Source organism: Lonchura striata, chromosome Z, assembly GCF_046129695.1.
Source record: "Lonchura striata isolate bLonStr1 chromosome Z, bLonStr1.mat, whole genome shotgun sequence".
In the NCBI taxonomy this organism is placed as follows: domain Eukaryota; kingdom Metazoa; phylum Chordata; class Aves; order Passeriformes; family Estrildidae; genus Lonchura; species Lonchura striata.
Genome location: NC_134642.1, coordinates 57,599,320 through 57,626,799, shown reverse-complemented (window position 1 = coordinate 57,626,799; position 27,480 = coordinate 57,599,320). Strand labels below are relative to the sequence as shown.

Sequence of the window (27,480 nt, the reverse complement as noted above, 5' to 3'; positions counted from 1 at the left end):
TCTTAAAATTACTTGAGCTGTTTTTTCAAGTGTTTTGTGCCAACAGAGAAGGAGTCAGAATTCAGATTATAAACCTTAACACAAGGTTTTAATTTTTGCAAGGTATCAGAACCCCAAAATAGCAAAGGACCTTCTTAATCTCTGTCTACATTGCAATGCAGCAACAAAGTAAAGTCCAAAAGCAGAAATAGGTGCTATTTGTTTTCACAGATTCAATGATGTAGGAAGAAGCTTTTCCTCGCTACTTGCCTGTTGTCTGAAGACTTTAGTTCTGAATACTCCTGGTGGACATGAAACTGTCTGTTAGAGCTTTTCTCAGTCAGCATCTCTTCACTCATAAGTAACCATGTTCAGGGAAGGACATAGTTTGAAATCTGAGGTAATACAAGTAACCAGAATTAAATACTCAATCCTAGTAATGGTTGTTTCAATCAATGTAAAACATTTCAATTTGGTTGACAACAGTACAGCTATTCCAGCCTCAACTGGGTAAAGATCTAGCCCAAGAAGATAAGGTTTCCTCTGGTGTCTGAGTTTTAACAGGACTATTTTGGACATTTCTTATGAAAAAATCTTTTTCAAGTGCTTGTTTTCTCCCTGTTAATGTGCTTGGTAAATATGCTCATACAAGCAATGTCAGGCTCATTCTGAGCCCTGGCTATGTCAGAGGAATAAATACGTGCTGCAGGTCTGGCTGCCTCCAGTAGGTTTTTTCAATATTCCAGTGAAAGGTTCAAACCATATGCTCTACAAGCATATGTAACCAGACCTCAGGTGAACTTGGTCTTTGAAGTAGCAACAGATCGTCAGCATTTACAGAGTAAAAAGCAATTCCTGCCCCTCAGAAATGCCTGTCCTTATGCTTAGGACATGCACCTTCAGGGCCATCCACTGAGACAGTGATCAACAGGAGGTCTCTGCATCTGGTTCCAAGCACTCACACATTTTCTTAATGGAAAAGCTGTATACCTGTCTGCAGACTGAAACAAGGGAAGAAGCATTTTTCAGCAACCTTATTTGATCAGATTGTTCATTGTTAAAAGGGCATGCTTTACTGGGGTGTCTTTTTCACCTAGGGAGAGGAGGTTTCTTTCTCTTCCCAAGACAGTGATTTAGAATGAAAATCAAACATCTTGCATTAACAATGTGGTTTTATAAAGCAAGCAAAACTGAGACAAAACAAAAACAAAAAAACAAAACCAAAAACAAACAAAAGAAACCCCAAAAACCAAAACAAAAAAATCATGAGGATCTGATTCTGAATACTGAGTGGGAGCTGTCCTTTGCAGCAGAAATTTTGCTTTCTGGTCACGCAATATATTTTTCTCATGGTAGCTTTGTGATTCATGTGATTCATGGATCTCAGGGAAAGTGGCCAGGTCAGGGTAGCATGTGCCACACAATCCTCTTATGCTGTTCCTCTAATCATTATGAATTAAAGTACCTTAATGATGTTTCATCTCCTAAGAAATATAATTAATTCACATGTATACATCATGTTTTAAAATGTTCTTCATCACCACATGTCAACCAAACAGCTAAACTAAGCCTGGGAGGAAGCACATGGGGCTGAAAGAATAGAATAGACATAAAAAAATAAACCAAAGCACAAGTCAGTGAACAGCATATACACAATTTTTTCCTACTGGGAAGTGAAATGCAAATAGAGTTGATTTTAGCATTATGTGTTCCTCTCAACCTGCAATAAGAGAGGAAGGAGGTACACCTTAAATGCCAAGAAGTTAAGTTTTAAGAGAAAATAATGTACTTATCTGTCTGTACCAAAGGTTTCTAGTGAATTAGAGAGTAAAAGCAAAGGGGAAACAGATCTGGAAAAGGCATAAGATGCTTTCATTACTTTTTGAAAAACCCCTCAAATGCTTTTTGTGTGGCATGCACAAAAGACCAATTGGGTCAGAACAGTTTGTCTATCCCTGTTTTGGGGGTCATTCATGCCTGAAAAAATATACTGTAGTCTTAAGAACCACAGGGTTCAAAGATTTGAGATTAAATTGTTGAATAAAACTTCATAAGAGCTACAAGTGTCAGAACTCGTCTTGAAGACCTGCACATCTGATCCATGGTGGTTTTGTTTCCTTTAACAGACACAGTGAATGGAATTACTCTCCATTCACAGAACATAAGACTGACATTCAAGGACAGTGAAATCTTTCATGAGCTAAACTGGCAAGAGCAGAGTATATGGTATGGTTGAAAAGCACTGAGCTTCTGCTTGATTTGTTCTGTTTGTCTCTACAAATAGTTACTGTAGGCAGGTCACCTCTTTTACCCTTGGGAAGGCTATATTCTTGCAACACAGCTTTCTCTCAGTGATGAGAGCAGTGTGAAAAAATAACTACGGGGACTAGCTAATAAATAGCACACCTTGTATCTTTGTGGTTTAAGGAAAAGAACTGTAATAAAAGGGTTATGTATAGGGTGGATTTTGGTTCTGTGTTCCTCTATACATCAAAAATGGACAATGATGAACAATGTTCAAACATCAAGAGACTCAAGGCTTAAATAAAAAATTGAACTGATTTGTGTATGCCAAGATTTTGTAGTGAGTTAGACACTAAGTAACTATCTGCAAGAACATTAAGAAACTCTTTAGGCAGCAAAGTACCCTCTTTGAGAAACAATTTCTGCTAAAGGCTTTAGAGGTCCCAGACCTCAGCATGTGAAGCAAATGAACTGCTGACTTGCTGTTTATACATAAATGAACATCCCCCCAAACATGTCTACAGTTTCATTGTATCTAGCCCTTTTCAGCTATTGTTAATGCAGGCGAACCCAATGGGAAGAAATGATGATGTCTGACTCAATTCAGAAGGTTGAATTATTTCTTTATTATAACTATGCTAAAATACATTAATATGCTATATAAAATGAGGATACTAAAACTACATACTACTTTCTCTGACTCTAACACAACTCGTGACCCTCTCTGGAGAGTCCAGCCACAGGTGGAATGGATTGGCCATCAGGCTCAAGCAATCCTCACCAGAATCCAATCAAGCCCTCACTCCAGGTAAACAATTCTCCAAACACATTCCACATAGGAAAAACAAGGAGCAGAAATAGAAATTGTTTTGTCTTTCATTTCTCTCTGTGCAGCTCTACAAAAAATCCTGAGAGTGAGAGAAAATGTGCTTGCCACAGTCAGCCATAGCCAAATAAACAGAGAAGGCTTTTCCTTTTCTGGAGAGCCCCCATTTGTCCTTTCATATGGCACATGCCTTCCAGTGACTCTTGGCTATACAGCCTTCCCATCTCAAATATGTCTTTGAGAAACAGTTTCTCTTCTTGCTAAATTTTTAATAATAACAGTACTCCAAACCAGAAACATCACACCCTTGGAATTTGCCGAGTTTATGTATATTGCACTTCACTCAACTCCTGGCATTACTTTGCCTCTCTATGTCTTTCTGTTGCAGCTCCTTCACTGAAGTCTTGGTTAATGCATCAAATCATATTTAGGCTGAGTTCCTCCTACTGTTATGAACCTTGATGATTTGAGGCAGTATCTCTCACCATGTAAGGATCTTAGCAGTAAGTCAGGTAAATGTTAAACTCTCTTTAATTTACAGTGACACTGGTCGACAGCACCTTTCAGGTAAAAGCATATGAAATGCTAAACATCTATTCATTTCCCAATGAAATCTAATTGTTAGCCTACAGCATATTGCTACCTCATCAGATGGCCAGTTAACACTCCTCCAAAGCTAAGGTACATTCATATGCTAGAAGATTTAATACCTTGGCTGTTCAGCCATAATAGTGTGCAAGTACTATTTTGCTATTACTAGTTCCTATGTTTTAAATCAGCACAAGTTATACAAGCATATTTGTGTGAGTGAAAAGGTGATTATATTTCTCATTATATTACTTGATATTTGTTGATTGAATATTGCTTTTAGTAGGTAGTAGCTTTATGCTTGTGCTGTTCAGAGCACTTGATGCTTAGCTAATGCTTGGGAAGTAGCAAATGTGGGAGCTGTGGTATGTGTTCTAAGGACTCTGGACCCAACTAAACATTTCTCTTGAGGTTTCCTCTATTTGTACCCTTTATGTTGGACAGGCTACCTCCTATATGTTGAGCTATAGAGGACACAACTCCCTGTTAGTTACCTTCTTCTGAACACCTTAATTACTGTATTATGCTATGCAATGCATGATATCATGGTTACTGTGGCTAAATGGTATTTGGGACAACTTGTGAAGATTGTTGTTATCATTTCTGCCTCTGTTTCCTCGGTCCCACTTGCTAGGCATGAGTGACTAGCTGGAGTCCTATCTGGGGTTCTGTGTGTGTGTGTGTCCTAGAACAGCTAGCTGCTCTCATCTACTGTGCCTTCTTGGCTATCTCCCTGATTTTCCATTCCTCCTGGCCTGACTGAACAAGATATAGAGTTCATTCTTTAATTCTACCTAGTAAGCAAAAGCCCAATTAATATGCTGTAATTGAAGTTAGTTAAGTGAAACTGCTTATTTTCTGAAGGAAGATGAGGAGAGCAAGAGGCACTGGGTGCAAACTGAAATGCAAGATATTTTGTGTAAACATAAGCCTATTTTACTGTAAAGGTGATAAAACACCAGCCCAGAGAGGCTGTAGTGCCTCAGTCCATGTAGATACTCAAAATGCAACTAGGCATAGTCCTGAGCAATCTGCTGTAGGTGACCCTGCACGACCAGGACAGTCAGACTGCTAGTCTCAGCTCATCTCTCATGCTGTCACACTTTCAAAACAAGGCATAGGTTCATTCAGAAACACTGCTCAAACATTTTCTAAAAATTTGACATGGTCTTTCTGGAAATGGGGTCTCATAAAGTAAATATTTTCTGGGCTTGTCAATACAGAGGAAAATATGTGACTCAACCCAATACTGATAAAATTTAAACTGCTGTCTGTCTAACCAGTAGTCACCTACAAGACTAGGAGAATTGCTACACATTCCCTACTTGAGAATATGTTATTAAACGCATTAAATGAATTGGATAGCCTCCAGGTGCACAGCTTTGCTGATTTTTATGGGTTTAATTACAGTAAATTCTTTTCAAGAAGGTTCTTTCCCTGTGACCAAATCTGGAGGCTAAAACTAAACTTCAGTGCAGTGACAGAATGCCCCCCTTACTTGAGTCAGGATTCTTTGCATGTTTGACATACTGCCAGCTTTTAAAAGTCTTTTCTAACACTGTATTACTTGGAAAAGATTTCATGAGGAATGTGGATTTTGGTAAAGTGTGATGAGTATTTTAGTTACCATGAAAAAAATACTGAAAACTCTGAAATTAGTGCAGAAATCCAGTTTTATTTCAGTTTTCTTCTTCATTAGCTACACAGAATACTTTGGAAACTGGACATTAGCTGAATTAAGTATGATTAGTCTTCTTTAAAGTCAGATCTCTGTCCAATTAGTTTTGAAAATCATCACGCATGAAGCATTTCTCTGATCCTATCTAAAACAGGATCTGACCAATTAAATTGTAAAAAAAAAAAAAAAAGGTAAAAAAATGCACAAAACTATCGAGATGGTGTAAAGCATTTAAACATAAAAGACTTAATTTGAAAAATAAAAAGGCGCTGATGTTAGTTGTATCTACTGTACTACCCATAGGTACAAGTGACTGGAAGCTTAGAAGTTTATATAGTTACTAATTACATTGAGAGCATATATCCCCATAGGTCTATTGAGAAGAATCAGATGATCTTTAAAAACCCTATTTCTGATATTCTTAGTGTGATATCCAAGGTGGAGTTTAAAAGGTGCTAGAATTAGGAAACAAACTACTTAATTCTAACAGGAGCCCAAGAAAAGGCATCTAACCTGTGAAGCAGGTTATGGCACTAGTTAGCTTAGTGTCCCGTAATTGGCATTTGCTCGAGGAAACTGTGTGGTCTGGAGGCTGCCCTAGTGTACTCCGATGTACAAGTAATGAAATGGATCTGGCTGTCAGCCTTAGCCATGCAAGTCTTCTATCCCTGGTTAAACATTCAGCAGGTCTTATGCAAATGTGTGCTGATGCTTCTCAGTTGTTCTCCTGTGGCACTCCTGTAGCCTAAAAGGAAAGAGGAAAGGTTGTTGCTTTAAGGAAAGAAATTGTCACTGCCTATTTTTTGGTCTTGTTGTGGACCTTTGTTCTCATAGTAGCTTCTTAAAATACTTAAGAGTGCATGTTTTCAGTGCTCCTTGCCAGAGTTTTGTTGAAGGCACTATGTGTCTGACAAAGTCACTCTATCTATGGGCTCTGGGTGACCATGAGTAAGCTCATAGCAGAAGGGACTGCTGAGGACTGCTTCCTCTTTCAGGCTATCTTGTCTCCTCAATAGCCTGTTCTATTTCATTTTGACAGAAACAGCTAGAATGTCCAGCTTGGAAGACAAACTGCAAACAGATACTGCCTCCCCCTGTAAAATTCCTGGCAGAAGAGACTGGTGTGCTGTGACACATAAGACAAAATCAGCTTTCTGTCAGTGAACTTTCCTATGAGTATTCTCACGGTTTGTACTTGAACTATACAGTTACTCCCATGGGCAAATCCTTTGACACACATATTATGTTTTTTATGAAACCTATATTATTTATTTTGTATTTCCTGGTGAGTTAGTTAATCAAGACTTCATCATGGTCAGAGGCCAGAAATCACAAGGGATTTACATGTGTCTTTTACCTATAAAGAGGAAGAACTGAATATGCTTTTGTTCAGCCGATCTTCTCATAAAAAGTACACAAACATACTTTACATTACTCTCTTGGTATTTATAATTTATATATCTCTGCCTCCCTGTGTCCTTCTGTGATCTGGTAAGCAGAAGGAAGTTTTCTTTTCTAGTGTGTTCTCCAGAAACCAAGTCACTGAGACCAGAAGGTTTTTGTAGCATGAAGTCATTTTAGGCAGCTGAATGGTCCAGACTTGCTATCACCTTTTTCTTTAATGGAATTCCATTTAGAGGAATTTATGAAAGAGACTCGATGATTAAGATTTAGCTCTTTCCTGTAAGCCAGATGCACTGCTCCATAAATGGTGAAAACACTGCCAGATGGTTACAGATCAGAGTAGGGAAACACTCCAAGCCAAAATATCTAGTCTCACTTACTATCTTATGTAATAAATATTCAATAAAGACTTAAAACAAAAGGAAAGCAAACAAACACCAAATCCTTGCATTAATTTTGTTCAGAATTCATCCATGTTACTCTTTAAAGTCTGACTTATAAATTCAAATTTATTTCTCAAGAACTTTTCAAACTTGGGGAGGCAAAAATTTGTGTTTCAGCTGTTTGGTAATGTGGCAGGCTTCAGAGAAGTTTACATAATACTTAACAACTATATAAAACTTTAAATTGATCTGACCAAGCATTCACTCTAGGAAACTCCTAAGCACTGAATTTCTGGCTTCAAGGAAAACAAAAGTGTTCAGTGTCAAACAAAACCAAACAGTGTTTGAACGTCTGTGGCTGAACATCCAGAATCAGTCTTTTCGCCACTGGTAAGTAGTTATTTTTCCTAATGCATGGAATAGTGCTGAAACACTGTTAATCTCTCCCACATATTCCAACTTGGTTGCTCCAAAAGTTGTCTTAAGATTTCTTTCCTATCCAAATAAAATCTCATGCCATTGCCCAAGAATGCAGACAACAGACAACAGGCCTACTCTTACTCTCAGAGCAAGTCTTACTCTGTGAATATTGTGATTCTGAAGAATTGAATTGATTAAAGAAGTATTTACAGTAAGTTACGAGGTTTAAAATCTCTTGAAATGTGATCTTTTTGGCAGAACAGTTTACGCAGGAAATGTTACACCTGACTAATGTTGGCCAAACCAATGTAGCTAGTTCAGACTTTCCATGGGCTAGGTTGTATTCACTGTCATTTGCTGCCTGAAGGTGCTTAACTAATAGCAGATGTCTCATTGATCCTCTCTGTTCAGAAGGAGAGGAAGGGTACAAAACAGGGAACTCCACATAAGGGAAGTGCAACTTGACCAATCAAACAGTACTTGGAAACAAGTTTTATCTGATCCTAGAGAGGATGGCCCAGGAATGGCAGAGGCACTGACCCTTCTGCCTGTCCAGTGTCACTGCAGCCGGTGCAGGCAGTGTTGCAGCCCCTTGCGCCCGTCCCTGCAGGGCTCAGAGCCCAGGGCTGAATGAGGAGCACCTCATCTCATACTTACACAGACAGTCCTTTCTCCAAACTGGCTGTAGAAGGTCATTGTGACTTTGTGCTTGTGCCCAGTCCTCTGATCAAAAGTGTTACAGGTGTTGAAGGGTGGGCTGTACAAATGCAGGCTAACAGCAGGCTCTGTGTGGCTTATGTTCTCCACACGGTGCAGGCCAATGGAGTCTATACCAGCAAAGGCACAAAATGGCAAAAAGAAGGTGTGTTAGCAGGAAGAGCCAATGCCTGGGAAAAACACTTTTTAAACTGTAACTCATGAGCAAATAGACATGGCCAACACTTCTGTGGGCAACAAGTAACTCAGTACAGGGAATTTGACTGCTGTTCTCTAGCACAGATTCCTAAATACACTGGTAATTCAAAATGTGTTACTGCCTTCCACAGTTCATGTAATTTCTAGATTGTCTGCCACAGGATAAAGGCCAACAGAAATCCCAAGAAAATTAAGGAAGTATTTTTCTAGCTCTCATTCCCAAAGGACTTCAAGCTCATTTACTGTCCAAGGAGAGCTGTTGCTATACATGCTTCAGAAGCTGCAAGGGGCCAAAAGCTTTTGTGTTGCTAATTCTTTACAAGTAACAAGGATATCAGTCACATTAAAAGTCAGCTACATGCATTTGGAGCATGGACTCATGGGCAGAGATGTGGTGTCTTCTACTGCAGGCATCTGTTTCCTAATTAATCCTTCCAGTTTATTGTTTTGGAGAACGTATTTTTCATTTGTTTTCTCTTTCTTATAAGGTGACTAATCAATAGTGACCAGTACACTTCCAAACATGACTGAATAGTAAGCATAATCAAGCCATTACATAAAAATGTCATGAATGAAGAGTAAATCTGTGCAACAAACCATGTCCATTCTACACTAAAATGGAGATTTTCAGTTACTTAAGATAGACCTTGAATTTAATTTATGACCCTGCTGTAAAAACAGCTCAGGCCTTTGTACTAGAATTTGTTCTATAATACCTGGACATGTGTTGTGCAACATAGTCATGGTACCCTGAGAGTCATTAGTACACTCTTAACTCTGATTAGAAGCCCTAAGTGTTGTTAACATACTTTATATAAATCGAGGATGTAGCAGCTGGGGGGGGGAAAGTCCTAAATCTTTGCTCCTCTAACGGGGAACTCAAATAAACACAGTTTAGTGGGTTCTAACCCTTATGTACAAGACCAACCAAGAAGCATGCAGCAAAATCATGAAGGTACTTGCTATCAATGTAGTCATGGCAAACAACACACTGTCAGTGTTTTCCTTCTGCTTGTTTAACGTGTTAGTTTTAAACCAAAACATCTGTTATGAAACATGGCAGAGATCCAAACAGCCTCAGAGAACTGGATACCAAATTTGTTTTAAACTGAGGAAGCTTTGGGTAAGATGCACACAGTCTGCAGTTGTTTGCACCGGAAAGGACTGCATATGTAGGGAAACCTGACTGAGATGGAGAGCCCATGTCCCTGGCACAGGAGCATCAGCAGATGTGTCAAGCCGCTTCCTGCATTTCCTGCCCTATCAATTTAGTGTTTTCATTTAGCATGCCAAAACTTCAACAGAGGGCTGCAGAACATCAGTCTTTCTCCCCAGTGCCCTCACGCTGGCTAATTTTCTAACCCAACATGAGTCTCCCTCTAGCTGGGAAGTTCCTGAGGTCAGCCCCACAAGGTGTGCTCTCCAGTATTTAACCCATGACATACAAAGCAGATGACCTGCTTCTCTGCTGCTTCACCTTTGTTCTGTTGAACTCAAAGTGGTGCAGCATGATGTGCAGGGTCTTTCATAGCACCAGCACACATTACACCCAGATGGCAATTCCAGGATGGTCTCCAGCAAACCATAAGGTGGTAATAGTTACAGATACAGGTGATGATTGAATGGATTTAGGTGCTTAAAGAGCCTTACTGATAGAATCTTAGTAATTCTCAACATTCTGGGTTGTTTTTTTTTTTTTGTTGATTGGGAATTTCAGTTTTGCTCACACGTCAGCACTACAGCCTTCTGTTGATTTGGACAAGAAGTAGCACTGTCTCAGGTTTCTGTTCCTGGCTGGTCAATTTATTGCATAGACAGCTTTTACATTTTCAACATAAATTTTCCATAACTGAGTAAAAAGATTACTTCTTTGGGAACCAAAAAAAAAAAAAAAAAAAAAAAAAAAAAAAAAAAAAGCAAGGTGATCAAGCTATCTAAACTTTGTTTCTCTTATTTCTTAAAAAATGCTATCATGCTATTCAAGTTTATGTTTAATAATTTTATATACTGGATATCTCCAGCCAAAGGCTGCTTGGGCTAGAGAAGATATCCAGTATATCAAATTATGGCTACAAACAATTCCTACAATGTTTTAAGAGTGAGTGAAAAGCACATTTTTGTTGTTGTTGTTTGTTTTACTGAATCTAAATAGAGGCTTGTGCAGAGTCTAAAGAGTCACATGCTTAAACTGTGCCTAAAACCATTGGTATTATACTGTTAAATGTAGGAGACTAAAAGCAGATGAACTCTTCTGTTAGGAATAAGACTCATGGACAGATAGTTGCCAAAACAAGCTTAATATCTTACCATTAATGTATGCACATTGATTTTCCCTCAAAACTCGTTCTGATTTCTTAGTCATTTCACCATTTCCTTTTTTCTCAGGCCATTCAAACAGAGTCTCCTTTAGATTTCCCTGGAGGATCTTCATAAAGCAGTGTGAGTCAGTGTGATCATGGATACTGCTATATATGTAAAAAGAACAACCAAACTCAGTGTGATATGCATATTTAATTTCAGTTCAAGACAGACAACGTAGTATATTGTATGGGGACAAAACCTTAGCATGAAATTCCATTCCACAAGGATGCGCATTAAGGGATGTCTACTGAAACTGCTACTATGGAAATATATTGAGATAAGTTCACATACAGCAGGATTTGGAAAACAGTCAGATATTGGTCAGCTTATGACTTTGATATGGAGAAATATGAAGAAAGTCTGGAGAAAGGAGTAGAACTGAAAATTTCTCCAGAATGCAAAAACTCTTCTGGGCCAAGAAACAAAATGATGCTTCTACCATGGTCCCAGGCAGGGGCTGGTATAAACTTGCTCTTTGCAAATATTTGCAAATACCTGCTCTTTGCAAATCCACCATGCTCACTCCCAAAATGTGAAGAAATGAGCTAATGCTGCTTTATTTCTATAGCCCCTTTACTGTTGGGATTCACATGCATTGTTGAAAAATAATGCTGTACTTCTCAGTCCTATAGTACTAAATACAACCACCTATACTAAGCTCTTCATTTCACTGACATTTTCACATTAAAACCCAAGAGAATCTGGTAGGATTTGTTTGATTTCTTGATCTCTCTTCTTGCTCTGAAGCATGTTTTTTTTTTTTTTTTGCCACATTTAGAGATTACATATGGATTAGAATTTAGTTTAGTATTGGTTTATTTTTCTTTAAGTACAGGACTAACTGTTATAGAAGTAAATGGGATTAGGACAAAGGAAGGGCTCTCCACTCATCAGGGCAAAGGAGAAGAGGAAATTTGACCCTCTGAAGTACAGCACTAATGAGTTTCACTCAACAACTTGGTATACATGACTGTACTTGGTACTTGTACATTACATTACATTACTGCTTTTATTCAACAAAAATTTAAGATTTCTTGCAAACTGAGATGCTGAGAAAGCAGAGCTTGCTTCAGGCAGAGAACACTTCACAAATGCCACATTATCACAGTCCTTCCAAAAAATATGAGAAAACCTTCTTCTTGCAGGAAGCAAAAACAACTTGTCTCAGTCTAGCTGTAACAAATGGCCATCCAACTTGAACACAGTTTAACATAAATTACAGGCTGTGTGGGAATAGCCTAGAAGGAGTAGAAGTGGTGAGCTCAGTTGCTATATTGCTCTAAGTATCATGTTAAGGCATCCCCTAAAGAATACTGTATATGATAAATTGCAAGAAACAAAAAAAACTGTTCCAGCATTTCCTTAGGTTTTCTATTTAGATGTGAGAATATTCAGTCCACAGCCTGCATATTTTGCTATTTTGCTTTAGCCCACATTTTGTGAAAGACAGATCCTGCCCTCACATTGTGCAGGACCATGCAAACAAGTGTACAGTCTATGCATACGACTCAGGAGCATTATGATCCATTTTGAGGGAAGAGATGGGGTGCACAAACCTAGAAAAAGCCAAACAGTTCTGGAAAGGGGCTCCCTCCTCACTATCTGCAGTCCTAATCCAATTCCACTTTTCTCATCTTGCCACAAAGGCAGATTTAAACACCCTGAGAGAACAAAGACTACTTAAATTGCACTTAGTCCTGCTTCTGAGGTCGGGTGTTATATGGGTCCATTGCATGGGACAGGTTGAACAGGGTCATATCAATCACTGTATCTCTGGGACTAAAAACTTTCTCTGACAGTAGAGAAGCTTAGCTTTTGTAGAAAAACAAAACATTTTTGAAAGAGTGCTTTACAAATGGCCATGGAGTACAAATTTGCAAAAGTTACAACAGATATCCAGGACTGGTATACTAAGAGGAGCTCTGGATTGCTTACTTTCTAGACACCTTCTGATAGCTCCAATAGGATTGATTTCTTTTTCCTCTATTTTATATGACAGTTAAATATATGGAGAATTTATGTTTGCTAAAATCATAGTCTTTGAATACAAACCTGCCATGACCTTCACCCCAGCACAAGATCATCAAGTTGAACTTTCCATTTCCATTGTCCACAAGATTTCTTGTATACCTGAAATACAAAGTGTTTGCTTTTTACTGAACTAATATATCTATAAAAAATATATCTTCTTTCATAAACATGTTTATGAAAGAAGGTTGTGACACACAAAACCTCTTTGTCTTCTGTTTTCTTGAAATCCAAATTTTACTTAGAAAAAATGAAATTGTATTTATAAGTTTGCCTTTCTGGTAAGAGTTATTTTTCTGGGAAGGAAAGGGAATATCTAATATTTTGGAATACTATTTGTTTTGAATTACATAGATGATTGTAGTTTGGGAACTGTGAGTCAGACTAGAGTGGTAGACAGGATGAAATCAAAATGGTTATTGAATGAAGTCACTTCAGCAGCTGGCTTATAATTAGAAACAGAGGACTGCAATGAAAAAAGAAAAATACATAGTTACATTCTTCTGCAGTTCCTTTTCTGATATTCTTGGCTTTTCTTCTCTTACACAGAACTCATTTGTACAAAGCCAAAATAACAAAGAATGAAGATGCCAGACTTCCTGTACATGGTCTTCTCACTCTGTTCCTGAAAATTCCATGTCTTGTATTGTAGCATTTTTGTGTGGATAAAGCATCTGTGAGGGATGTTTTCCCAGCTTCTACTTCTAAACAAAGTTTATTAGAACAAAGTTTCTTTTAAAATAACATCTTATGTTTATTTCCTTTTACTCTCCTATAAGCTTCCCCTGAACTGCTGATCATCTTGTTCTATTGAAAAGCTCACTAAAGAAGTGATTTGGATTTTGCTGTATTGCTTCCCATACCGTGACCCTTCTGATCTGGGTCTGATGCTGTGGTACAAGTAGCTCAGTGGGAGACCTTCAGATTTAATTTTAGCTGTAGTCATGAGTATTTGCACTTCTCCAACTAAAGAAAATATTTATGCCTACCGTGGTACACCTCAGTTTCACCTGAAAAAGGTGAGCAAGGGCACACAGAAAGTGCACTGATGTCAACTGAATGCTTTCATATTAGCATCTCCAAAAGTCCACTCTATTTTGCTCAAGAAAGGATGTTCATAAAGAACTACTTTTAAAGGAAACATGCATATCTATACACTGCCTCTCACTGCATCCACAATCTGTACATATAGACATATTTGTCCTATGATGTCAGAAAACAAGTAATCATTGCTGGCATTTGACAGAACTTTTCAAGTGCTGTTATTTCTGTACAGGTCTGGCTGGACAAAAATAAATTTATAAATAACGGATAATAAATAAATATATAAATAAAAGGTTGCTATGCATACTTTCAATGTTAACACATTTTGTTTTCCTGATTTTTAGTTTCCTATGTTCTGTTACAAATGTCATGACTTGCTCCAAACGGAAGATAGTCACAGAGAGGTTAATGGAGGCTGAATAAAGTCAAGCTAGAATTATGTTTTCACAACGACACAGTTAAAAGGATGTTTTGGTGTTTGGGGTGTTCGAGTCGGTTTGTTTGTCTTCTAAAGAAAGCACTCGAATAAAATGTACTTATCGTGAAATTTAAGACAGCGAAGCCAACAGCGGCAGAGATAAATCAGTTGCTGGCAGAACAACTGATTTAGAATCCCAACAGGTATTTTCCTTCTAGCCTGTGGGCAGCAGAAAGCCTCGATCTGCACTACGCCGGAGCATGGGGCAGCTCCCGGCCCGCCAACACGGCAGGGCAAGGAGAGAGGCACCAGCTCCGCCACGGCCACCGAGCACGCCCTGGTCCCTCTGCGCGCCCTGCTCAGCGCTTCGCGCCAGACCCGCGCCCTGCCGTGCTTCTCCCGGGCTCCTTCTCCCAGCTCGGTTTACGCGGTTTTTCTCTTATTTCGGTGGCTGCGGCACACCGCTGTGTCTCCCGGGGCCAGCGGGGCGGCCGGAGCGGAGCGGCCGGGGGGGCCGTGCGGGGCCGCCGCCCGCCCGTGCCCGGGGCCGCCATTGGCCGCGGCCGCTCCGCCCGCTCCCCGCCCCCGCCGCGACCCCCGCCCCGCGGCCCCTGCCCCGCGGCCCCTCGGCGCCGCCGGAGGGGCTGACGGCCGGGTCAGGCGGGGGCGGAAGGGGTTTGCCCTGTGTACCCGCTGATCCCAGTCCCCGTTCGGGCTCTACCTCGCCGCCGCTTGCGCGGCGCGGCTGGGGGCTCCCTGCTCCGGGATGTTGCCTACCTGTACTGGTCGAACTTGGCGTACTGCAGCCACTCCTCGGGGTTGCTCTCGTACGACTCCATCAGCGCCTGGACCTCGTCCACGCTGACTTTATCCTCGGCGAATATCTGATGGAGGATACGGACCAGCTCCTCCAGGCTCCGCGCCTTCCAGGTCTCCGTCTGCACCGGCTGCTCCATCATCTCCGGTCGCTCCCCTGCCGCCGCCAGCCGCTGCCCCTGGCCGGCCCCCGCCGCCTGCCTTTATGCGCCGGGAGGCACGGCGGGAGCCTACCACCGCCCTGGCGGGCGGGCCCGCAGCCAGCTGCCCGTCCCCGTCCCCGGGAGCGCGGCCACCGGCCCCGGCGGGCGGGGGCAGCCGGAGGCGGCTGCAGAGGCTCCTAGCACCGCCCGCTGCTGCTGCCCCGCCGCAGCCCGGGGGAAGCGGGGGAGGTCGGGCCGGGGGGCGTCTGGCGGTCCGGTATCCCGGGCGGGGGAAATAGAACTGGCTATTGCTGCCAGACGGAAAGCATCTCCCTCGCTCGCTCTCTCTCTCTCTCTCACTCTCTGCCGAGGAGGGCGGCCTGCCACTGCCTCTGTTACTTACACGTTGGTTTGAAAAAATACATCTAAAAGCTCTACTGAGACATACAGCCATTTCAAACCACAGAAGATTGCTCCTGGAGATTACTTACAGCCAGCCTGCCCGTTGACAGTGCCGTTTCTTGAAAGCCAGTGCACTCTGCAGGAACATTCGGGGCTGTCGTAACCATTAGCACTCAGAATGACACCCAGAAACAGTGAAACGGACAAAAAAGACCGTTCTAACACAACAGACCGTCCTCATGCTCCTCAGTCTATCCAATCTATACATTGGCAGCAGAGCAAGCAGATGCCACACCAATCACCTTCCTTCCACATCAGCTGTTAATAAAATGCTTATTAGTCATGAATTATAGCAACAGAAGTTGCTATACATCATAGAACACGGTTTTAAAAATTTCCATCTATTTCTTAAAAAGAAAAAAAAGGTTCAGCTCTTGAGGTCTGCTTTATGATTATGGAGCTGGAAGTAAGCAGACTGGTTGTGTGGGCTTTGAGGCTCAAAGGTGCTCACAACACTGGCAGCTTGCAGTTTCTCCTACAGGCACACTGAAGGATTTTTAGCATACCTGCTTTCTCTTCACTCTCCCTGACCACTACATGAAAGTACAGACATGACAAAAAGAAGTGCCATTAATAAAGTAAATATAGCTTGAGAAGCTGAATGAATTTCTGGCTTCACTGCGGTAGGGAATACTTTCAGTTTTAAATGGGGCTGGAATCTAGCACACTGGAGTGAAACAAAAGTCAATCTGCATAGGTACATTTTCAGCCATCACTCCAGAACCTCTTCCGGCACACAGAAACCAGACCCTGCCTTATCAGTATTTTTGTAAAGTATTGTTGGTGTGGGGGTGTGAGAGAGAGAAAACTGCAATGATTTCAAGATTTTTTTAAGGTCTGAGAGACCTAAGACTATCCTAAATCTCTTAAACACAATCCTTGTGCTGATCTCAGCAGCCATGTCCAGTCTTCCTGGGGCAAATGCAGGTAATGAACAAACAGATCACTTCCCGTGGTAACTTTTTCAAAGTCACAATTAAGAATGATGAGTCTTATTTCTTAACAAAATTTGCCTTTGTTCTATGTTAGCTCTTGGTTGGTGCTCTCCAGAGATTGGATGGGCAAGTAGCACATTTTTCAGTACACCTCAGAAGTCTCATATAGCACCATTAAAACAGCTGTACGTTACGAGTTACAATTAGTGTGAAATACCCTGTAATTTATTTCAAAGGTGGCTGCTGGAAGCACCACCCAAAGGAATAAAACGTCTCTCAAGAATAAATTGTAAGAATCAGTTTTGGGTTCTGAAATGCAGCGTAAGTTTTCAAGTATTTTTTGTCTTACTCTAATATTCACAGGATCTGACAGAAACTAATTGCCAGCAACTACATTTCTCTGCTTATTTGTACACCTGTCCTTGGAGGTATTTTCTCTGGTATTTAAATCCAAGAGAAAAAAGTTATGCCTCTGCCGTTAATCCCCATACTGCCAGGAAAAGGACATTTTATACCTCCCACTATTACAAGTAAGGGATCAGGCTGCATCTACCTACTGCACATTCCAGCTGCAGTTTATATAGTTATACTTTTTATTTGCTCCTATTCAAAAGTGTTTACCGCTTTTTATTTGGAATTGTTCAACATACTTTTTGATCTCCAAAACTTCTACAGTTCATTACTTGACTGACTGAACACCATTAGGAACAGTATTTATGTCCCTCCAACATGTGCTTTTGCTTATGCCCTATTAACAGAAATGGCACAAGGATCTGAGCATATACAGCAGTTAACAAGTAGTCACTGAAAATTCAATATAAAAAATGAGAATACTTAAATCCACACAGCACGGGAATTGTTTTTACTTTCTCAGTTGTGATTCTGCACAAGGAGACTGCAGGACTTGATGCACTTTTATTGCTGGAAATCATACACCTGCAGAAATTAACTATTGCATGTATTTCTCAAGTATCCTATTAAAAATTTGGAGGAGTTTAGGCTTTAACCACAAAAACTTTATGTATAAATGATGAAGCACTCTGCTATTACTCAGAAGACAGGTATAGCAAATCAAGCAATCATTTGACATGACAGCTAACTCCAAGAGACACCAGCTGAAGTGCTCAATCACCTACTGGCACATCATCTCCTACTGGGGTGCAGCTCACAAGGTTTCTTTTTTGCTTTATTGAGGAAAATCTTCAAGTCAGATCAATGGAATTATCAAGCTGCAGCTTTAGACACTTTGAACCATATACAAGGCCTACAAATTACTGTACTTTTATATCTTGTAACTACAAATAAAATCGTGAGCTAGTTAGCTGAAGGTGGGATCCAAGGTGTCTACATGACCTGACTCATGGCAAACAACTACGCTGTGTCTCTTTGGTCTGTTAGCCTGGCCAGCATAATGATAGAACTTCAACATCATCATGCGTACTTACACCGCCTGCTCCAGATGAAATAACTTTCACCCCTTTTACTAAGTCACCTCTTTGTTAAGTCTCTGTTCACCTAAGATTCTGATGTTCATAGAGGGCTCTAAAGAGAAAACCTGGATGTGCAGCTGTACTGCAAGTTTTGCAACTACATGACTCAATGTAGTCGTGAATCAATGTATCAGTGTAGCTGTCCCTCAGTCCTATAACCTGTAAAGTGAGCTTGATCATTCAGTATGCAGATCTTTGATGAGAAACTGCTGCATGCACAGCAATTCTCAAAAAAAAGCTTGAGAACAATTGTATCAAACATCATGCAGTTAAACACCATCTTCAGTCTAAAAACAGGCAGTAAAACACAAGTAAAATGAGGATGCCACATACAAAAAATCATGTCATACACAGAAAACACCCACAACTACTAAATGGCATGAGCCCTGCTGAAGGTAAAAGCAAACTCCAAACAATGCAGTGAAGAGCTGTGGGGCATTAAACCACACAGCACAGAAGGGACTTTTGGAAGAATCAGTCTGATCCACTTTTGGTGGGACATGCATATGCTATAAATAAAATACAAAATATTGACATATTTCTCTGCAAGGAAGACAAATAAATTTGGGGGCTTTTTCAATTTATGATATTTACAAGAGAAAGCCAAAGTACTGGCTAGGACCTGGATTAGGAATATTACTGCACAGTTTTAGGTGGAGATCTTTTTACTTTCTTTGAGGTTTCCCATTAGGAGCTCTTTAGGATTATAGTTCTGTTACCAAACAGAGTTCAAGGGAAACATCTTTATCTGCTTTAAATCAAACATTGATTTTTGTAATTGGAACACATTAACTCAAAACTTTTTTAAGGTTAGGCCCTCAGTGCAATTACATTTAAATGCTACATTGTGTCAGTCTAATTGATATAAACACACACTATATAAATAACTTGCATATGGAATCATTCCATGAGAAGATACAGAGCAAGGATTCCAAAACTCCTGTGCTTTTAAAAAAAAATTATGTTAATCATCTACTTTTAATAAAGAAATATATGATGGAGCAAAGACATATAGCTAGTACTTTGCCACCATCTATAATCTGCATAGTCAACAGAAAATGTTGCTGAATGTGGCTACTGGTAGGCATTTAGAGCCTAACAATTTAGTCATTTAGAGACGATTACATTGAGGGAATGCAGAGGAATTATTTTTTGAAAATTCCTAGATTGCTGTCAAAGTTTGATGAGGAACCATGTTTTTTCTCCCAAAGTTTAATTCTTCTCATTACATTCTCATTGATCCCTTCTCATACAAGGAATTAAATCTCACCTGAAATTTCACCTGTGTATCTAGCAGCAAGTATCCCAAGGACTGATCCCTAGCACAGGGGTCAGCTTGAACAGAACAAAACTCATCAGTGTTATTTACCTCCTGAAGCCCATAACAGGCTGATCACATCTAAAGTGCCCATCAGAAATGCTACCTTGCCAATTCCTGAATTGAGCACAGGCCAAAATCTGTGCCAGCACGTGTTTTAACACCCAACTGTACAGATGAGTGAGCTACAGCGTCCCAGAAAATTTCCTGGCACTACCAAGTCTAGTGACACATATGTGGTGTGACAGGCTTAACATTAAGCCTTTAACATACTCATTTTGGTCTCAGTCAAAAATGTGATTTAACCTTTTTTAACCACCTATTTTAGGATGGAACAATCTCTAAATGAGCTTTTTTTACTCTAATTCTGACTAAAAGATGCACCTGACATCTCACAGTGTTATTGCTATTAAAGCAAGAGCAAAGTGTGGGTTTTTATGACATTTAGCTTTGGAAGTATATTAATTATGGTACTAACAAAGATGAAGTGTGGTCTTTGCAAATAAGAAACCTATTTTACATGTTTTCTTGATGATCCAATCCAAAACAAGGTTGAAAACCTCTTATTTTTAAATGCACATTGAATTTTATACAAGCTTGTAATTGTCACAGTCTTCATGAAAAACTCAAGTTAAAGGAATTTTTGCTCACCCTTTTTTTTATGGCTCTCAAGATAAAGACATTGTAGTATGATAATGTCTTGAATAACCTTTGAATAATATCCCTAAAGAGTAACTGAGACTTCAGGGTAGTCAAGAACAACGTGAACCAAAAAGCTGTGCAAACAGGCAGAATTTGATTTGCAAAATGAGCATGAACAGCAATAATTGGTAAACAGAAGCTGCTTTGGCATTGGAAGGAGTTTGAAGAATAAATGTGTAGATCTCCAACCCCCTCACTGTGAATTTACTGTGTATCAGTACATTCAAGTTTAAGTTGTGGGGATAATTAGCACAGACACATCTTCTGTTAAGATCTTAGCAGTAACTTTCCTGGACTTTAAAGTCCTGGAAATTATGACATTTATTCAGTATGCCCATAGGTGGCACAACTGTGTATTTCATCACTTCACTCTTGACGTAACTTTTGTTTCATTTAGCTTCTTCAGGTTTCTGCATGCATTTAAGTTTAGCTCAAGCTACAAATGGCAAATCTATTACTAAAGCTAGTCTCTAAACCACTATAAAAATTAATAAAAATAGTGCCTCACAGTCTGAAGGGTTTACACCTGGTGATTATTAACTTGAAACAGGGTAACTGAATTTTGCATAGCATTATTTTTTAGTATCAGGATGTTGTGAAGTACTAGGTCTTTCATAAAAACAGTGTAGTAACTTCCCCTTCCAATACTTATTTCCCAGCCTTTAAAAATTATTTATTGATTTTTTCAATTTGTCTTTTCTGTTAATTCAATTACATTAAGTGAATTAAATTACATTACAAATATTGGCAGTTCAATATAGTAGCAGTATCAGTACAGTAGCATTTTGGCTGAACACAATATCTCTGAGTAAATCAAGACTTCTATTTTTTTGTTTTGTACAACTCTCACTGGTCTGTCCAAGAGTCAGTCCTTACTTTCATACCCTTTCCCCCCCACTAGCAAATGAAGTCACTTATACGATACCAAAAGCAGAGAACACAGCTCAAATTCTACTTGGGCTTCTAATGGAAATATTCTTTTCAAAGAGAAAAGTATATCAGGACAATCTATGATTTTAGAAGGTATAACTGTCCCTTTCTAAAACAAGATATTTAACATGTCTCTAGCAAATTCTACAAGCAATGTACTGGGATTCACTTATTTGTTCACTTAACACATTACCTACTTGATGTTTGCAGTCTAGTCTGTTACTTAATAATATGAGCAAGGAAAATTTTCTGCCACCTAAAATCACTCTTCAACTCCAGACAGAAAGAGTCCATGGCCCTTAAAGAGCTACCAAGGTAAGTACTGACTACCTCCCTGATGCAAGGTACAAAACCAAAGGAAAAGTGGCAAAAAGGAGGACTCTCTCTGAAAAGAAGGTACAGAAGTTATATGGGGGAATTAGCAGAACTGGAGTTGGCAGTCACTAAAAGGAACAGAATAAAGGCAGCTGCTTAGGAGCACTGAGGAAATAGAAAGCAAGGGCTGGATCAGTAAGTACTCACTGTATAATTCTAAACTAGGGGCCAAGAAAAAATTACTTGGGGGTGGAAAAAATTAAGAGCAGAAAAATGCTGAAGCAAACAGTAAAAAAGAACAAGCTGTATTTTAGATAAATTAATAATTCAAAGCTTCATGATTCGTTTATCCAGGTCCAAAAATGCACATGGTAAAGACAGAAAGAAATCCAGACCATTACTATGGGTTTTACGTTATTGGATTACCATATTTTGAGGAATTGAGGCAAACGGGGTTTTTTTATTCAACTTCAGAGGATAAAAATTATTTAGAGATTCAGCATAAATGACAACCTTCTATAATTAGTCAGCAGATACAATGTCCTGTAGTTCTTCTTCAAGATCTTAATACATTTTTATTTTTTAAAACAAAAACACAACACTCCCAATACACGCACAATCAACCTTCTTGCATCACTTCTGAAGAACACATTTGCAGTTTATCAGCAGTTTCATTTGTTAAGATCAAGTGAGGTAAAAGGCACCAACAGAACATTCTTTAAAGAGAACCAGACTAGTAGCTTATCTTAGGTAAACATACTGTCACACGGGAGAACAAACTACTTGTATCTGTAAGGCTGGCATGTGGACATACTATGAAAAAGATCGAAAAAGAGCCCTAGATAAAACTATGCAAATACCTTTATCCTTGTGCACCCTCTAGTAGCTGTCAGGTTGTGCTGGCCTGACAGCGACTAAGCAGGTAATTTCCTCAGCCAGGCAGAATCAGTGGCCCCTCTGCAACAGCTCTTTTAAAGAGATGGAGATCCATGAGATAAGGGTTCTGAGCAGGCAAAAGTATGGATTATTTGAAGTTTAAAGTTTACAACAAATTCTGCCTTGTTAGTTTAATGAAGTGAATCCAAGTTTTCCACTTAAAAAGTGCCAAGATACATCAAGCTATCTACATAGCAAGCATTCAAAGTACGTGCCTGTGTAACTGTGACATATGTAAAAGCTGCACGCAAACTGTGGCAATGTCAGTAAATTAAGCTGGGTATTACTCTTCCAGAAGTCCTCCAAGGTGGAAAAAAATCCAATTCACAGGTTGCAGAGACTACATAAGAGCCACTTATGTATGAAATAGCAGTTTCAAACTATTGTAAAAACATGATTTAAACTAGAACTGGCTATTTTGTATGTGCTGAAGAACTGGATTACATCAGGGACAAAAACTGTCATCCAGCATAAGAACATTCTCCAAGCAAACAACAGAAGTTTCATTTGGTTCAGCTTAAACAAACATAAAACAGTGTAAAACAGACATTTCAAATAAACCCACTAAAAATCTCCACCCCTCACACCCAAACTCTCCAATAAATAAAAGCAAAGGTCAGCACCCTAGTCAAGGTACGAAGTCCTCCCCATAATGGAAAAAAACTGAAGTCAATTATTACTGCTATGATTTAGCAAAATAATATAAATTGTCTTCTGTTTAGTGGACTACACAGCTGGTGAAACACAAAACAGTAAAAAAACAAATATCTAGTGTTTTTAGCAGCTCATATCTACTTCTTCATGAGCTCTAGATGCAACAGCTGGTAGCACCACTCAGCTAAATATGAAACTCATTAAACAGCATAAGAAGAAACACCTTGAAAACTGCTAAGTTTTGAGCCTTCAACAAAACATTTTGTGTGGAGAGAAGTACTCTGAGGCCTTTCTTGATGCTGTGCCATTATAAATGAGGTACTGAAATTACGAACATGATGAAGGCAAAGGATGGATTAATTAGACTAGATACCAATTCCTATATACTACAAAAAAAAAACAAACTATCTTGAAATTATACGATATTATGTACATTCAAGATAAGACTTCACAAAGAACTGGATGTACACCACATATATACAAGTCAGAAGTAAACTGAATCCCAAGCTACATGTACAACAGACATGACTTTTAATAGAAAGTCTCTTTTCTTCAGTACAGCATATAGACAAAGCTGTCCAGTCAGTCCTGCAGACAACTGAAATAGTTTGCCTTCAGATACAGCAACTAAGTAGCCAGCAGCAAGAACGCTGGCTCTACTCTACATGGCAGGTGCAGGTGTTTTTTCTGTACCCCCGATCTACATCAGAAAAAAAGCCATGTGATCATATAGCCTAATCAGCTCTTTGCTAATGCTATTCACCTGCATCATATTTTCATAGGCAGAAATGCAAAAAATCCCTCTTCTGGTGTGTTTACAGCTTGAGTTTAAGCTAGTCCTTTCTCCATTTTTGAAGAGAAAACCTGAACAACTGTGTGGCCAGTCATTCATCCCCATGCCTGAGTTTTGCAGTAATGCAGTACAAGCTTGCCATCACTTCCAAAACACTGCAAGAAAAGCAAAAAACAAGAAATGTTACAATTATTAATGGGCTATCATATACAAGAAGCAAAACAAAAAGTCTTCCTTATCAGATAAACACAGATAATAGTGTTAGGAGAAAACTTCTCATTACAATGAGAGGCATTAAAACACACTGCACATACAGGAATGCATTTCCAGAGAGTACATGAAGTCACATCTCTTTGGATCCCATTCACACATATCTCTGAGTATCAAGTACTCTACATTAAATGCAAGCTATTACTGCTAGAGGCAGTGAGAGATTTCAAGTGCCCAAGGTGTGCTGACAAATCCTCCTAAATACATTTGGAAAGGATATTTAGGATGAAAGTTACCTCATAAAGGGTCCCCACTTCTTGGTCTGGAGATGGAGCAAAAGACTGGTTTACATATATGAACTGCAAGAAAATGAGAAAGGAAGAGATGGAGATCACACAAGGATCCCACTGGGAACACAGAAGAATCATCGTGCAGTTAAAAGTTCTCATCTTTATCTTTAATCTTTAAGCATGTAACAGAATATGACCAGTTACTATCTTCAGCATGGATGAGCAACAGGACCATGAGGAGTCCCCTCTGTCTGGCCAGCCAGACCAAGCCAAAGTCCGCATGATGACTTCCTTTTCCTGCAAGCAGACCCATTACTCTCCCATATAGCTGCACAGAGTGGTTTAGCTCTTGGTCTTATTTCAACTCAAACCACTCATGCTATTCCATATCTGCTCAAATAGAACGGCCATGACAGAAATTAGGAACATCTTGTTCTATTTTCAAGTAACCTTTCTCACTTCCTGTTCCAAAAAATACATTTATAGGAGCTAATTCTCAATGACAAAGAGGGCATTAGGATCATGTTAGGCAGCAGTGAGCACCAGAGTATCATATGCTATTTCCGAATAAAAGACATAAAATTCCTAGGGCTTTGTTCTTCAAGTATAGCCTTAGGCTTCAGCCACACAGGAAGGCTACAGGCTCCTGTGTTTTTTTGTCCTGAGATAATGAGATAATAGTCACTGAATCAAACTATCAAGAATGACCTTATCCTTCTTTCAGATATTAAACCACAGAAAAGCAGATACCTCAAGATTTCCAGGTGACTCAGAAGGCCAGTGCATTTATGCCTATATACTTAATAAGACCCTCCAAACCAAAAACGGAATGAATTCAGCTACATTTCACTTGACAACTTTAATGAGTCTAGCTTTAACTGCCTATCTTAAATAAAAACTTTGGACTCTAGTGAGAGGTCAGTGCAGAGCAACAAAATCAGTGCAACTGTATTTCCAGGTCTTCTAGTGTTATCATGAGGCCACTTTGGCAAGTCACTTCCACAGGAAGAAATCCATAAGTAACATTGGCAATCTGCTGACCAAGGACAAACACTTCCCAACTCCCCATTTTAAAATCAAAATCAGTCCCATGACAGTAGCTAAAATGTTTTAAATGTGAGATCTCAAGCAAACAGACACTTGGATTCAGAAAGCTGATCCCAAAAACTATGGACTACTTCTCAAATACTCAGTCACAATACCCAGTTCCACGGTGCCTAGCAATGTTTCCCTGTGACACATGGCTGCCCAGCATGCACACAGCTCTGCCTGGCAGATACCAAGAAATACAGACACTACAAAAAGCCCAAAGGTCAGTGCCGAGCACATCCACACTGTGCTGCTACAGCTCGCTCAATATTACATCCTGTTCAAAAACACCTTAAAAGCACTGGGTGGGGGATCTTTCAAAAATTGGGAGCAACATTTAGCAAAGGCCACCTGGTTAGTTAACAGCCGAGGTTCCACCAATCGAGCAGGTCCTGCCCAGTCTGAGTCACTGAATATAGCAGATGGAGATAAAAGTCCCAGTGGCACATGTCAGAGGTTTGTTAGGGAAATCAGTGTGGATCAATTCTGCCTCAAGTACAGGCAAACCCATTTGTGGGATTGTGTTTGCTCAGGGACCAGGTTGTACATCACGGATTTCACAGAGATGGAGCAATACGATGTGTACCTCAGGGAGATCTGATTGTGGGGTGAGACACATGGCAAATATCACTGTTTGCTGGATGTTACTGCCAGTTTCTGTACATGAAAACACACAGACATGAGACAGAAGGAAACGTGTGTCAAAGGTCTGAGCAAGTGACATAGAAGGAAATGTGTGTCAAAAGTTTGAGTAAGTGAGATGGAAGGAAATGTGTATGAGTAAGAGAAAGATGGAAGTTTTTACTTGAAGTTTTTACATGCTGTTGATGATATGGAGATAAGGGGTGTAATGTCATGGGGTGACATTATGATGCTTGTATCCCCAATCATGTGTTCTGTTTTACGTTTGATATTATGTTCTTTGCTTTCAGAACTGACTCTGAAAGTGAAGGTTTCTTTTGTCTTGTTATTAGCCAGTTCACCTGCCCCCATGGTCTGTTGTCTAGAAGAGGCTTGTGCTGGCTTGTGCTTTGCTTTGCTTACTTGCTTCTGCTTTTGCCTTTGCTTTTTAGTTAATTTAGCTAAGCAGTCCAATTCTTTCCCTGGACTGTTTTTTTTCCCTTTCCTGACTATCACTCCAAACTGCTCCGGTCTGGTACCTGGGAAACACTGAGGAGCACCGAGAGCCTGCGCTCTGTGATCTGCAGCAGCCATTCCCAGTGCCAGAGCAATCCCCAGCGCCCAGACCCGGGCGACCACTCCCAGGAAAGACTTTCTAGATTTGTCATCTCTTCAGAGTAGTGAAAGAGTTTTGTTGTCATCTAGTGTTGTTATGTTTTTTTGATGCTGGGGAGTGCTTTGTTTGTTAAATAAACAGGTTCTTTTCCACTTCTCTCCGAGAAAATTCTTCCCGAACCAAGTAGGTGGGGAGGGGCCGTGGGGGTTTGTTTTCTGGGGGCTCCTTCCAGAGGTTTTTCTCTCAAATTTTCCCTAAACTAGGACAAGGGTCTACTTGGAGTATTTCTCTCGGTGTTCCTACTACAAGTTTCCTACAGGCAGCTGTAGCCTAGACTCCAACAGGGTTTGATAGCATGGGCCCAGCGCGCTCAGCCCCCACCCGGTGCCCGCACGTACCAGCTGTTCGGAGGCCATCAGCTTGAGGAACTTCTTGATGAACTCCACGAGGCCCTGGATGGTCCGGGTCCGCTCCACCGCCCACTTCTTGGTCCTCATGATGGGGGTGTCGCCCACGGCCTTCAGCAACACATCAACTGCGGGGAGTTGCGCCCCGTCACAGCGGGCCCGGCCCCGCCGCTCACAGCCCGCGCCCCCCGCACGCCGCCCCTGGGCCACCACGGCTGCCCGCCACCGCACCCGCCACCGCGCCCCCCGCCCGGCGGACGCCTCCCGCCCCATTACTTTTCTTTCTCCCGTCGCCCGCGGGCTCCTCAGTGCCCGGCGACCCGGCCGGGGGCGGGCCCGGTTCAGCGGGCCCCGCCGGAGCACCGCCTTCCTGTGCCTCCTCCGCGCCGTCGCTGCGGCCCCCGCCGTGCGGCGCGGCGGGAGGCGGCAGCTCCCCGGGCTCCGCCATGGCACGGCTGCTGCGCG

The 27,480-nt window shown here is 40.6% G+C and overlaps 2 protein-coding genes across 2 annotated transcripts; both read right to left on the bottom strand.

The window, feature by feature from the left end:
* Positions 1–5,292: 5,292 nt before the first annotated feature.
* CDO1 (cysteine dioxygenase type 1) lies at positions 5,293–15,307 on the bottom strand. The gene is made up of 5 exons (XM_021546203.2): positions 15,066–15,307; positions 12,851–12,928; positions 10,745–10,902; positions 8,180–8,349; positions 5,293–6,060 (listed from the first exon to the last, which is right to left on the bottom strand). Exons 1-5 carry the CDS (start codon positions 15,245–15,247, stop codon positions 6,031–6,033), a joined length of 618 nt encoding a protein of 205 aa, XP_021401878.1. The 5' UTR covers positions 15,248–15,307; the 3' UTR covers positions 5,293–6,030.
* Positions 15,308–21,806: 6,499 nt separating this feature from the next.
* ATG12 (autophagy related 12) lies at positions 21,807–27,478 on the bottom strand. The gene is made up of 4 exons (XM_021546187.3): positions 27,292–27,478; positions 27,007–27,143; positions 24,289–24,351; positions 21,807–23,937 (listed from the first exon to the last, which is right to left on the bottom strand). The coding sequence occupies exons 1-4, from the start codon at positions 27,461–27,463 to the stop codon at positions 23,878–23,880; spliced, it is 432 nt and encodes a 143-aa protein (XP_021401862.1). The 5' UTR covers positions 27,464–27,478; the 3' UTR covers positions 21,807–23,877.
* Between the last annotated feature and the right edge of the window lie 2 nt (positions 27,479–27,480).